The sequence below is a fragment of the Oryza sativa genome, chromosome 10, assembly GCF_034140825.1.
Source record: "Oryza sativa Japonica Group chromosome 10, ASM3414082v1".
In the NCBI taxonomy this organism is placed as follows: domain Eukaryota; kingdom Viridiplantae; phylum Streptophyta; class Magnoliopsida; order Poales; family Poaceae; genus Oryza; species Oryza sativa.
The window spans coordinates 7,917,392-7,932,416 of record NC_089044.1 but is presented as its reverse complement, the minus strand read 5'-3'; the positions used below and the strand labels follow the sequence as shown (position 1 = coordinate 7,932,416).

General features: G+C 51.1%; 1 protein-coding gene across 1 annotated transcript; it reads right to left on the bottom strand.

Moving 5' to 3' along the window:
* Window positions 1-7,770: 7,770 nt before the first annotated feature.
* Window positions 7,771-8,784, bottom strand: LOC136353508 (uncharacterized). Its single transcript, XM_066304507.1, has one exon. It carries the CDS (start codon window positions 8,782-8,784, stop codon window positions 7,771-7,773), a length of 1,014 nt encoding a protein of 337 aa, XP_066160604.1.
* Between the last annotated feature and the right edge of the window lie 6,241 nt (window positions 8,785-15,025).

Genomic DNA, 15,025 nt, shown 5'->3' with positions numbered 1-15,025 from the left:
AAGAAACTGCGGACTTGAGTAACTGTCTTGGGTTGCTTCCAATTGGTGACGGCGGTCACTGTTTCGGGGTCCACAGCAACTCCTTTAGCTGATATCACGTGCCCTAAGAATTTGACTTCGGACAACCAGAACTCACACTTGCTAAGTTTGGCATACAATTGATGTTCCCGCAACTTTCCCAACACCAGACGGAGATGGTGCTGATGGTCTTCCTCTGATTGTGAGTATATTAGAATGTCATCAATGAAAACCACAACAAACTTATCCAAGTATTCCATGAACACTTTGTTCATTAAGTTCATGAAGAAGGCAGGTGCATTGGTCAAACCGAACGACATCACCGTGAATTCATACAGTCCATACCGCGTGGTGAATGCGGTCTTTGGAATATCTTCTTCACGAATACGTAATTGGTGATATCCGGAACGGAGATCGATCTTGGAGAATACAGTGGCACCTTCAAGCTGATCGAACCGATCATCGATCCGGGGAAGAGGGTACTTGTTTTTGATGGTGACTTCATTGAGAGCTCTGTAGTCGACGCACATCCTCTTCGTCTTGTCTTTCTTCTCTACAAAAATCACAGGAGCACCCCATGGGGAAGTACTCGGACGTATATACCCCTTTTCTTTCAACTCTTCCAACTGTTTCTTTACTTCGGCCAGTTCATTTGCTGCCATACGGTAGGGTCGCTTGTGCAGAGGAGTGGTTCCTGGAGCAAGATCTATTCGGAACTCAATCTCTCGCTTGGGTGGCATACCGGGTAGTTCTTCCGGAAACACATCTCCGAACTCCCTGACGATGGGGATTTCTGACAGTCCTATCTGATGCAGTTCTGAACTCTTGACAGAGGTTGGGGGTGCAAAGAAAACAACCGGTTGTTCCGGCCCTCGGTACAGAGTGACAGTGCGTCTCGCGCAATCCACTACTCCTTGGAATTGAGCCAACCAATTCATCCCAAGAATCACATCCAAATTCTTGGTGTCTAGCAGAATCAGATCCGAGGGAAAAGGAATCCCCTGAATTTCTATAGGGACGGCAGGGCTATAGTACTTTGCTGTCATAACCCCTCCAGGGGTGGTGATGAGCAGAGGGTTTCTAAGCCTTTCTACCCCCAACTGATTTCTCCCCACGAATGGCACAGATATAAACGAGTGGGAAGCTCCAGAGTCGAACAGAATGGTAGCAGGGATGGAATGAACGAGGAACGTACCAACGATGACGTCCGGAGTTGTCAGCACGTCCTCGGCCGCCACGTGATTCACACGACCCCGAATGACATCCTTCCCACCGTTGTTGGGGCGGGGAGGCGCTTGGCTTTGCTGACGCCTTGGCTTCGGGCATTTATCCGCATAGTGCCCGGGCTCGAAGCAGTTGAAGCACAGACGCTGCTGACCTTGAGCGTCCCTGCGGCCTTGACCAGGCTGCACAGTTGGCGTAGGAGGACGGGGCGCACGAGTCCCTTGTTGATTCTGCTGTTGCTGCGGCTGTGGGACGCGCACCACGAATTGAGGTCGAGGCGCGGAGCGAGGTTGCTGTTGCTGCTGCTGCGAGGAGGATCTCCCTGATAGGGATTGGTGTAGCGGACCCTTTGGTTAGCACCCTGTTGATTGCGGAAATTCGCCAAGCGGCGCTTGTGCGACTCCAGCTCCTTGTGCTTAGCTTCCAAGCGGATGCTCTTGTCCACCAGTCGTTGAAAATCCGGATAGTCCCCAGAGACTAGACGGACGGACAGCTCTGGGTCCATTCCTGCCAAGAACTTTTCTTGCTTCTCCTCATCTTCCAGCACATCCTCCGGGGCGTAACGGGCCAGATTGTTGAACTCATGCAAATACTCCATCACGGAGCGGTTGCCTTGCTTCAACTCTCGGAATTCTCTTTTCTTAAGGGCCACGACTCCAGCGGGCACATGGGTTCTCCGGAAAGCGGCGGTGAAGCGGGCCCAAGTGATAGGTTGCCCCTCTGGCTGCGTAGCCTGGAAGTGGTCCCACCAGAGAGATGCGGGTCCCTGCAGTTGGTGGGCGGCGAAGATGACTTTCTCCTCATCGCTGCACTGCACAGTGTCTAGCTTTTTCCCCACGGCATGCAACCAATCCAACGCATCCACGGGGTTGTTGGAGCTAGAGAAGGTAGGTGGGCGGATGCGGAGGAACTCGGCTAGTTTAGAGTGTTGGGGAGGTGGTGGTGGAGCATTGTGCTGTGGCGGATTTTGGAGGTGGTGAAGGAAAGCAGTCATCATGTTGGCCTGCTGGGCGAGGATTTGGGTGAGAATGGCGTTGGTGTCTGGTGGTGGGGGTGGAGGCGGAGGTGGAGGTGGAGGTGGGTTGCCCTGGTGGTTGTGGTTGCTGCCTTCGGGTTGGTTGCCATCACCGGTAACAGCATTTCTCCTGGTCGTCACCATCTGAAAACCCCACACAGAACCAGCAAACAGAGAAAGAGCTAACAATTAAAACTAACCACCCACGACTACTATAATTCTTGAATTTATTACAGCTATTAAATGGGTTCATTAATGTTCAAGTTGCTTAGGCAAATAAAATAAGACAGGCTCCGACATAGTTATACCACACACCGGCATAACCATGCCCCACACAACTCAAAAAGACAAACGAGAAAGAACACACGCACAAACCTACTAACTGCTCGTCTACCGCTGCGACGGGCCAGGACGGAAGGTGAGCAACAGCGCACCCTCCGTGCTACCAACGCCGGAGGCTTCCCCCTCCTGGGGAACCACGGGCGCGGGCTCGGCACGAGGGGTCTCGACGAAGCAAGTCCACGCCAGGGACTGACGAACAAGCTCGGGCCTGGAGGTGCTCTTGCGGGCGGTGATCTTCTGGCTGCGGCAGACGCGGCGACGCTTGGGGCGGCAGACCTCTCCCTGGGCGATCTTGAGCTGATGCAGCTGCGCCTCCACCGCGTCTAGGTCCTTCTTGAGCTGCAGGTTCTCCTGACGCAGCTCCAGGATCTTCATGTTGTTCTCGACCATCCCGCGACGTACCATCTGATGGAAGTCGATACGAGCCGCGTCGTACGCCTCCACCATGCGCGCCAGGTGCACGATGGTAGCGTCATCCTCCGAGCTAGCATCCCGGAAGGTGGCGTAGTCGCGGGCTCCTCCGCGACGAGGGTGGTAGCGGTAGGGCGAGTGCTGCAACTCGTCCGGGTAGCGCTGGTGAAGAGTGCCGATGGCGAGGAGAGCGGCGTTCTGGCAAGCGGCGGGGAAGGAATCTCCACCCGCGGTGACCGCCAGCAAAGTCCGCTCGGGAGAGCCAGAGAGGATCACTGCAGTGACCTCCCAAGCAGCGCGGGGCTCCGCGTCATCACCCTCCTGCTCCGGAAGCGGCCTGGCCTGGTAGTCCACTCCATGTGGATACCCTAAGACCACGCACATGCCCCGCAGCTCCAAGACGAAGCCAGTCATGTCCAAACCACGACGGGTGACGCTGCCGGCCATCTACAAACAAAAACAAAAAGAAAACAACATTTTAAAGGTCAGATTTTGGCGATAAATGAAGCAGCAAGACAGAGAGAGACTAGACAGTTTTCACAAATAACAAAGGATTTTTATTTTTGAAAATATTGCTAAGGCTTGGGATCTACGGCTCGTCCTAGGGTCAAGGGTGGCTCTGATACCAACTTGTCACGACCGGAAATAACCCAACGGGCGTTCCTGACGTGCGTGCATTAATCCTTGTCCCAGGAGGCAAGGTACACCAAAAGTTGATACAATTCAGAGTTTAACAAGCGGAAGCGTAAATAGTTAACTTATTACATGGGCAGCGAAGGCCCAGCACACACAAAGACAAACGAGAAACAGCGGAAGACTAGGGCGACGACCACAGGCGCTTGACGGCAGGCACGAGCTAGACACCAAAGCCTTCATCTTCAAGGAGCTCCTCTTCTGGGCTTGGGAAAAATTGAGCAAGACTGAGTACAACCACCGTACTCAACAAGACACACCCACAAATGCAGAATAAATGCAAGGGAGTACAAGGGAATTATAATATAAAGGGTTAGGGTTGCAGTAAACAGCATTTAAGGACATTTAGTTGCTCAAAGCTATTTTGTAAACACGATCCTAGAACTATACAATGTTATTAATCAAGGCCGTGAACCCACACGAACCTGCCTTAACCCAAGGCCTATGATGATTCAGACCGAACTGGCAACCCGACCCTGGGTCCCAGCTCGTCCTAAGCCAACCCAGGCCAACCATTCCACATTTTAGTTGTTAAGCAGGTTTTAAGAATTAAAACACTAACTTGGGTACATTGCTCGGCTTGCCCATAACCGAGGGCGCGGCTATTCGAATAGATTATACTCTGATCAGAGGTGTACATCTTTACCCACAAGACACATCTTCCTCACGTGTAACCACGTGCCACATACCACCACGGTATACAGACGGAAGACGTGACATAGTTTCCAACCCATCCTAGCCATAGACAAGAGTACCGACCCAATCCCGCCTACGGCCGGAACACCCAGGACAGGCAGGCAGGACTGAGCCCCTAGCAGCAGGACACCGGCCCTGTGCCATGACATCTCGACTACCGGGCCGCAGCTCGTGTAGCCTTCATTTGCCCTGGAGAATGTCCATCGACCCCCGACTTCATCCACCTCCATCCGTGTACTTTTGTTTATAACTAGACTGAGCCACAAACTAAGCCTTACCCACTAGACATGTGGAAGTACGGTAGTGCTTTGCAACAGAGGCCCGAAGACCGGTCCTTATATGGCCGAGGTGCTACTATCAAAACCATGCACCCCGAGCCCAGCCTAAAACCATTTTGGGGATTTTGAATAGAGGGGGAGGTGTGAATCCAATTCCACAATATCCAGACCATTCCAAAGTGTCCAGGTGATGTGAATATCCCAAAGTCTAGAGTTGAAAAACCACCTAATGTTACCTAATTAAACAGCGAAGCATCTACCTAAAATCATACTAGTGATACCATGAGTAGAGTGTCCACTAGTTGGGGTTTTGTTTATTCTAGGGTGAACAAGGTAATAATAACAATAACAATAATAATAAGGTCATAACAAAGGTAAATAGGCGTGGCTAAATAAAACAGTGATAACGCGGGAATTTAAATAAAGCGATAATGCAATAATTTAAATCAACATAATTTTACAAACTGGGATTCAATATGTTCAAAGATGATGTGACTTGCCTTGCTCGCTTTCCCAAATGTCGGCTTCAACTTCCACGAAGAGCGGATCTTCCGAAGCTGCAGCGTCTACACAACCAACGGAAAAGAAAAGGGCTTTTACTCTAATAAACTCCACATAACAGCAGAAACAAAGCACAAAAATGGGTTCTTGACTTCTTAAGGAAAAATTAGAGACTTGAACGGTCCAATTCCGAGTTCAAATGACCAAGTTATGGCCATTTGAAGTTTATATGCTCTTTAAATGGATATTTGCGAATTTCTTCATTTAAATTTTAATTTAAAAACACGTTTATTGCGTCAGCCGGGAGAGAGGGCGCGCGGACCGGGTCCACGGGAGTGGGGCCCACGCGTCAGCCTCTCGGTCCACGGTGGACCGGGTGCACGCGGCTGACGCCGACCGGCGCCGTGGGTCCCACGCGTCAACCGCACCCGCGGGCTCGGGCGGCTGACGGCCGGGCCCACCTGGCAGCCGCGGGGCGCGCCCGAAGGCGGCCTCGCCGGCACGGCCGACGGGAGGCGGCGCGCCCGCTCCCCGATGGTCACCGCCGGCGACCAACGGCGCGGCGGAGCGGCGGCCGAGAGAGGGGAGGGAAGGGGGAAGCGAAGGAGGCGGTCCACGGCTCACCCCGGGACGACGAGGACGGCGGAAACGACAACCGGAGCGGAGGAAGGCGGCGGCGCGGTTCGGGTCGACGAGGACGACGGTGCTCCGGTGGTCGGCGGGCGAAACGAAGGGGTGGACGAGGTCGACGGGGACGCGGCGAAGCCGAAGGAGGTGACGCCGAGTCGGGAGGAGGTCCGGGGCGACGACGGCGGCGAACCGGAGCTCGGCGGCGACGGCGGAGAGAGAGGACAACGGCGCGAGCACGAATCCGACGGGGAGAGTGAGCGGCGAGTGGCGGAAACGGAGGAGCGAAGCACGAGGAGCGATTATATAGCGTCGGGAGTGAGAGAGGGCGGCCGGATGAGAGGGAAACCGGCGCGGCGATCTCGGCTCCATCAATGACGCCGGCGAGGATTTCGGGAGAGATTCCAAACGAATCCGAGGGAGAGAGAGAGGGAAAAACGGGGGAAAAGGGAGAGGGAATCACGGGGAGTGATTTCCCCCTCTTTATGGCGCGCGGGGATGGCGGGATGCGGCGGATTCGGCGGCGGCGGCGGCGCTAGGGCACGGGCGGGCGGCGGGCGCGGCGCGAGGTAGGGGATGACAGGCGGGCCCCACCCGTCAGCGAGGGTGGCGGGCGGGCCCGCCTGTCAGCGGCGCGCGCGCGGGGGAGGGCCGATGGGCCGCGGGGGAGAGGAGAGAAAGGGAGGGAATTGGGCCGAGCCGGCCCAAGAAGGGAAGGGGGGGAAAAGAAGACTTTTAGGGTTTTTCTTTTTATAAACCTTTTTAACTTTGTTTATTTCTTCTCAATTATTATTTGTGCTCTGAAAATTCCACTAAAATTTATTTACGCATTTTAGGCTTTTAGGAAATATACAAAAATCCTCCAAGCCTTATTTGACTTTTAAATTTGCACATTTTAATTGTTGAAGGCTTTCACATGAATTTTAATTATTCTCGGCACAATTTCGAGGATGTATTTTAGAGTCGTTTTGGGACGCGACATTCACAGCGGTTCCCAATAAGATAGTGCCGCCAGATTTTCAAAGCATGAACCACTACTGCCAACTCAAGGTCGTGAGTAGGATAATTGCTCTCATGTGGACGCAACTACCACGAAGCATATGCGACCACTCTGCCTTCTTGCATCAACACACATCCCAGCCCTTGGCGAGATGCATCACAATAGACCTGGAAGTCTTTCGTCTGGTCTGGCGGAACTAGAACTGGTGCAGATACTAACCTTTTCTTGAGTTCTTCAAAACTTTGGTTACACTCAGCTGACCACTTGAATTTTTCATCTTTCTTCAGAAACTGAGTCATGGGCCTGGCAATCTTAGAGAAATTTTCAATGAATCGACGGTAATAGCCCGCAAGTCCAAGAAAACTCTGGATCTGAGAAACTGTCTTTGGTGAGGTCCACTTAGTGACTGGCTCCACATTCAACGGATCCACTGCCACACCTTGAGCAGTAATGACGTGACCAAGAAATTTGACCTCCGATAACCAGAAGTCACACTTGCTGAACTTGGCATATAACTGGTGCTCCTTCAATTTCTCGAGTACCAGACGGAGGTGTTGCTCATGTTCTTCTTCAGAATTTGAATAGATAAGTATATCGTCAATGAACACCACTACAAACTTGTCAAGAAACTCCATAAACACTTTGTTCATCAAGTTCATGAAGAAGGCCGGTTCATTGGTGAGTCCGAATGACATAACCGTGCACTCAAACAACCCATACCGAGTGGTGAAGACTGTCTTGGGAATATCCTCTTCTCGGATTCTCAACTGGTGATAGCCTGATCGCAGGTCTATCTTGGAAAACACTTTAGCTCCTTTTAACTGATCAAGGTCATCAATTCTTGGCCATGGATATTTGTTCTTGATTGTGACCTCATTAAGGGCGCGATAATCCACGCACATCCTCTTCGTCTTGTCCTTCTTCTCCACAAAAATGACCGGAGCACCCCAAGGCGAAGTACTCGGTCAGATGTACCCTTTCTGCAGCTGTTCATCAACCTGCTTCTTGACCTCTGCTAGCTCATTAGCTGCCATTCTGTACGGCCTCTTGTAAATTGGAGCAGTTCCGGGTGCCAAATCAATTCGGAACTCGATCTCTCTCTTGGGTGGCATGGCGATGGTAGTAAGGTCTTTAGGAAACACTTCAAGATACTCTTGTACTATGGGAATATCCTCCAACTTCTTGGGACTTTTCTCCACTATTTCTGTCTGATCCTCAGTAGCAGCCTGATTCAGACTTACTACAGACTTCTGTGGCACTGGACAACGGAAGGTGATCTTCTCTCCTTTGTCGTTGGTTAGGGCGATGGTACGACTGGCGCAGTCAATCACTCCCTTGTGTCTGGTCAACCAATCCATCCCGAGAATGACATCAAGGTCTTTGGATTTGAGAAGGATGAGGTCGGCTAGAAATTGTGATCTTTTGATCTCTATAGTCACTGAGGGGCAGTAGTGTGTTGTCTTCATGTCACTTCCAGGGGTATGAACCCGCATCGGTGTTTTAAGTTCCACTACTGATAATCCATGTGTCCCAGCAAACTTCTTGGAAATGAAAGAATGCATTGCACCTGAATCAAAAAGAACTATTGCCGGATATGAGTTCACTGGAAACGTGCCCAGCACGACCTCTGGTGCTGTCTGTGCCTCCTCTGTAGATGCATGATTGACGCAAGCCAGGATGAACCTGGGTCCAGCGCGCTTCAGCTTCAGACACTTGCCAGCAAAGTGACCGTGCTTGCCACAGTTGAAGCAGGGTCCTGGCTTTATTGCAGACTCCTTCTTGTGTTGTTCTGACTGAGCCGGCATAGCCGGCAGATCTGATTGAGCTGGTGCCATTAGTGGGGGTGGAATTGAGTTTTGGTGGTGCTGTTCACTGCTGTTGTGACTGCCACCGTTGTAGTCGTTGTTGAAGTTATTCGGGTGGTAAGGACGGTGTTGACGGATGATCAGGGTGGAGGGCTCACCCAGCTGTCCCGTCATGAAGCGAGGCTTCTGATTGTTCCCCTGAGGAGTCCTGAACTAAGCTGCCTTTCATTTACGGTCCATTTTGTTGCGTTGCTCTTCTTGACAGATAGCCTTGTCCACAAGCTTCTCAAAGTCCTCATAGACTCCGGAGATCAGCTGGTTAGTCAACTCATCATCAAGGCCAAACAAAAACTTCTCCTGCTTCTCGGCATCGGTGCGTATGTCCTCAAGAGCGTAGCGTGCAAGGCGGTTGAACTCGTGCAGGTACTTTGTAACTGTCCTGGTTCCTTGTTGCAATGCACTAAACTCTCTTTTCTTTTGTGCCATAATCCCCTCAGGAATATGTGCCTTCCTGAAGCTTTGACAAAACTCTGCCCAAGTAACCTCTGTTGCAGCTGGACGGGTTATCACATAGTTGTCCCACCAGGCAGAAGCAGGACCATGCAACTGGTGTGTAGCAAAAGCCACCTTGGTCATTGCATTGCAGAAGGTTCAGCTTCTTCTCAATAGCACGGAGCCTGTCGTTGGCCTCTATTGGGTTGGTAGTGCTTGAGAAAGTAGGTGGCTTGATACGGAGGAAGTCTAACAGTTTGGATAGGTGCGATGGTGGAGGACCAAACTGCTGCTTCTGCTGCGCCTGCTGCAACATCTGATGGTAATGTTGCTGCATCTGTTGCATCATTATTGTCATCATCTGAGTGATCGTTGGGTTCTAAGGCGGTGGAGATGAACTACTGCCAGATACACCACTGGTATGTGCTCCATCGATCTGCTCTTCGCTGCCACTGGCGTCGTTGGAGTCACGAGGATCATTCCTTGTCTTCACCATCTGGAGGGGGATAGGTAGAAATAAGAGAAAGGAAGAAAACAGATGGCTTAGAAACTAATCTTTCTTACAAATTTATGTGCAATTATCTGACTTGAATTAAAACACTAAAAAGGAGACAAGCAACTCCTAATTAAGGCAGTCATACCACTGACACATGATATCGACCGCCGACTAACCCACAAGCAACAAACCTAAACACAGAAACTAGCAAGCAAACAAAACTAAGAAAACGTTAAGGCTAAAGGTGGCGACTCTGAAGCTCGGAGCAGCGCTTGCGATCGAAGAACAGGTCTGACATCTAAAGAGGACAGAGGGATAGGAACCAACGCATGCTCAAATCCAAATTAAACAAAGCAATAAATGACTCAAGAACCTAGCCAAGCATGATGATTTTTATGCATGGAACATTATTCATGATCCCAAACAAAAGATACTAATGACACTGACTAAGCCATAACTTATTGCATGAAATTGATGCATGATAAGAATGATGCGCATAAAGATTACACCCCAACGAACCTAGACACGACTTAGTGCATATCACCTAATAAATTCCCGACTGACCATCGAATAAATTCCAAATAAACCTTCACTAAAACCCTAGACTGCCTCTAGCTGAGAAATCGATTAAATAGCGATCAAGATTTTTCTCCCAAAAATCAAAAGAACGAACCCCAAATTTTCCCAAACAAATCCAAGTGCAAGAGCATATGCAGATGAAAAGGTTTCAAAGTGCTCTTAGGGTTTCCAGTTGGCTTGTCCTACAGTCAACCAGGCTCTGATACCAACTTGTCATGCCTAGAAATTCATGAACCAGAATTTCTAAGCTGAATGTTCATTAAACCCCTGTCTAGGACCAGCCAGGGTACACAAACGACAATTGTTGACATACAGATCCACGTCTTACAAAAATATAAAAGATTACAAATTCAGCGGAAAAGGTAAAAGCGAACTAAGCCTGAAGACTTGACTCCTGCAGCAGGCGACTCCATTCCACAGGCATCCTTGACAGCAGCGACGAAACCAACTTCTTCAAGACGGCTCCAACTGGGAAGAACTTCCGCCCTGGTGTGGGGGAAAAGAGAGCAAGACTGAGTACTACCCACTGTACTCAGCAAGTCATACCGGAAGAGGAGGTATGATGCAAGGTATAACCAACGGAGGCCAGAGGTTCATTTGCATAATGCTAGCATTTAAAAGCAGTAGTTGAAAGCAGTAAAACAGTTGTAGAAATTAATCAATATTAACCAATCACTGTCCAACGCTACACCATGTTACAACAGGCCCAACCAACCACCTGAACTACACCAGTTCCATTAGCTAACTAGGGTTGAGACTAATCACGGTGAATCTGGTCGACCACCCATAACCGCGGGCATGGCTATTCGAATAGTTTTACTCTGATCAGAGGTGTACAACTGTACCCACAAGACACGGTCCTACGACACGTTTCCGTGCGCCGACATGCCACCACGACATACCAGAAAGAGGCCGTGACAAGACCCTTCGCATAACCCCTTCTAACCAATTGCACCACACCTCAGGTTTCACCCCCACTCCTCGCAAGGCAGCATGTAGTCCCCTCTCGTGCCACGGTGAATCCGGAAGCCGATCAACCGGACACCCCGGCCGACCCAACTCCATCACGCTCACCCTTGCCTGGGTACGTCGGCTAGAGGAAAGCTACACTACAAGCCCAGCCGTTGCCCACGCTGGCTTGTGGTAAGTACGATAAGTTCTTCCAGGGCATCCCGCGAACCGGTCCTTAATCACCATGGGCACGACTAGCAAAACCATGCACCCACAGCCCACCATGTAGTGTATTTTAATTAACTAACACCATTGCGGTGACACTAATCCAAAGCTATGCCAATAATCAAAGTCTATGCATTAATGTGATTCCCCCTTTGTGTACTAGTTGAACTAAGCATGGCTAAGCATTCCCTAAACCAACATCTAATCATTTTAATACCCAAGTTATCAATGGCATAAGGTAAACAATATATGGCTGAGTACGAGGACCCATCCCACATGATATTGTAAATCAATGCAACATTTAATACAAATGCAGGACACTTGTAAATTGGGTACAATATGATCAATTGTAATGCATGACTTGCCTTGCTCTCGCACTGATGAGACCACAACAACGCCTTCGAGAAACCGCGGATCGACGGAACGGCCGAAATCTACGCGACAAACAAAGCACACAAGCAAAACATGCTATAAGTCTACTGAAACAGGAAACAAAACCATTTTTAATGGATTCTAGGGATTTTTCTTGATTTACTGAGACTTGAATGGACTTAATCGGAGCTCGGATGAATTTTCTATGAATTTTAGAAGATTACCTGTGTTTTTACTATAAAAGAAAAGTCCTTTATCATTTTTTGCGCAATAAAGCATCCCAGGCTGACGTCAGCAGGGGGGCCGATAGGCGGGACCCACGGTCAGTGACTCAAGGGGGAAGGGAGAGATGCCGGCGGGTGGGCCCCACCGGGCAGCGGAACATGAGGAGGAGGAGGTGGCTCAAAGGGCAGCGGAGGGAGGCGCCTGGCTCGGCTCGGCTCCAAGCCGACCGACCGGCCATGGCGAGCGGCTGCGGCACGCGTGGCACGGCCACCGGCGGCGACCGGCGGTGCACGACGGCGGACGGCGGCATGCGACGACGTGACGGCGCGGCATCGAGGCGCGTCGACACGGCAAAAGCGGCGGGCAGCACGGCAGAGAGAGAGGAAGGGAGGGGAGATCCTCACCGACGACGAACGGGGTCGGCGAGCGACTGGCAGACGGCGACAAGCGGCGAACGGGCTTCGGAAGGGCCTAAGGAGAGACCCGAGAGGAGTTAGAGGGAGGGAGAAGGTCCACGGTGAGCGGCAATGCCAATCGAAGGTGGGGAAAAATGGGGTGCTCACCGGCGATTCCGGTGGGATTCCGGTGACGGGAGACGGCGGCCGAGGAGCGGGTGGCACCGGCGATCGCGGAGGCGGCGGTCGCGAGGCTAGATGGCAGCCCTAGCGGCAGCTAGCGGCTGCCGGAGGTCGGCGGCGGGCGGCGGCGCTAGGGGAAAATGGTGCGGCGACGATAGAGGGCTCGGGAAAGGGCGGCGAGAGCAAAAAACGAGAGAGGGGGACGCGGGGAGCGTTTTATAGGTGGAGGGGGGAGGCAGACGTGGCCGGGGGCGGCCGGATTTCTCGCCGACAACGTGGGGAGGTGGGGGAGAGAGTGGGGGATTCGAATTCGAATCCCGCTATTGTGGGATGCGCGCGCGAGTGGGAGGAGTGGGGAAGTGGGCGGGCGACGTGGGCGCGGGACGCGGGCAGAGTGGGGGCACGAGGTGGAGCGGAGAAAGCGGCGGCACGGGCGGCTTCGGCGACGGTTGCCGCCGGCTTGGGGAGCGGCGGCGGGAGGTGGAAGAAGAGGCCGACAGGTGGGCCCCACCTGTCGGTGACCCGGAGGGGGAAGGGAGGAGCTGGCTTGGGCCGGCCCAGCCGAGGGAAGGCCGGCGCGGGAAGAGTGGGCCGACGGCCCAACAAAGGAAAAAGAGGGAAAATAAAAAGAAGAAAAGGAAAAGGGATTTTCTTGGGATTAAAATATTGCACATGCTCATTTTTAATTGGTTAAAATTATTTATAAGGCTCTGAAAATTCCACTAAAAATCATGTTAGTGTTTTGTGACATGTAGAATGTCACGCCCAGAAATTCCCGAATAGAATTTCAAGCAAAATGTGCATTAAAATCCCCGTCCAGGACCAGCCGGGGTACACAAACGACAATGTTGACATTCAGATTCACGTCTTACAAACATTACAAAAGTCTTACATAAATGCAGCGGAAGAAAAGAAAGACAACAGGAGCTAAGCCTTGACTAGAACTGCAGTGGGAACACCACTCCACAGGCATCCTCGACGGCATGGACGAAGCCTACTCCTCAGAGACACCTCCATCTGACACATACTCGAACTCTGGGGTTGGGAAAAAAATAGAGCAAGACTGAGTACTACCCACTGTACTCAGCAAGTCATACCGGAATAGGGGTATGATGCAGGGAATTATCAACGAAGAGCTAGAGTGGTTCATTTGCATAAAGCGGGCATTTATAAACAGAATTTGAGAGACTTAAACAGTTGTAATAATTAATTAACATTAATTATCCACTGTCCAATGTTATCCCACATTGCAACAGGCCCAACCAACCACCTAACTATCCAAATTCAAAAGATTACACTAAGGTGAAACTAATCACGGTGAATCTGGTTGACCGCCCATAACCGCGGGCACGGCTATTCGAATAGTTTTACTCTGATCAGAGGTGTACAACTGTACCCACAAGACATAGCCCCACGACACTTTTCCGTGCGCCGACATGCCACCACGACATACCGGAAAGAGGCCGTGACAGGACCCTTCGCATAACCCCCTCTAACCAAGCACACCACACCTCAGGTTTCACCCCCACTCCTCGCAAGGCAGCGGGCAGTCCCCTCTCGTGCCTAGGTGAATCCGGAAGCCGCATAGGCCGTCGCAGGGCCCATCCAAACTCCATCACGCCCACCCTTGCCTGGATGCGTCGGCTAGAGGAAAGCTACACTACAAGCCCAGCCGTTGCCCACGCTGGCTTGTGGTAAGTACGATAAGTTCTTCCAGGGCATCCCGCGAACCGGTCCTTAACTGCCATGGGTGCGACCAGCAAAACCATGCACCCACAGCCCACCATGTGATTTATTTTAATTAACCCACACCAAAGCGGTGGCACTAATCCAACAGAACCATTAGAACCAACAGTCTAAACATTAATAAGATTTTCACCATTGTACACTAGTTGAACTAAGCATGGCTAAGCAATCCCTAGTCCAAACCCTAATCATGTTATAACCCAAGCTAACAAAGGAGCATGGTATCCACAAAGCATGGCTGTAACAATAGGTAACCATCCCATAGTAACATTATAAAACAATGCAATATTTGAAAGAAAACAATAGAGCATTTGTAATATCGGATCAACATGTTTAAGTGACAAGCATGACTTGCCTTGCTCTGCTGCTGGAGGAACCTCGGCGACTATTTCGAAGTACACCGGAGCGTCGGAGGAACCGGAATCTAGCGACATACAAGGCAAACATTGCAAACAGGCTACAAGACTACTGAAACAGGGAACAAAACCATTTTTAATGGATTCTACACATTTTTCTTGATTTACTGAGACTTGAATGGGCTTAAACGGAGCTCGGATGAATTAGTTATGAATTTTAAAAGATTCACTGTGTTTATTACTATAAAAGAAAAACTTAAATCATTTATTGCGCAATAATTCCCAGGGCTGACGTCAGCACGGAGGGGGTGCGGCGCCGGCAAGCGGGGCCCACTGGTCAGCGGCTCAGGGGGGGGCGGTTCACCGTGGACCGGGACCACGCAGGTGGTCCACCG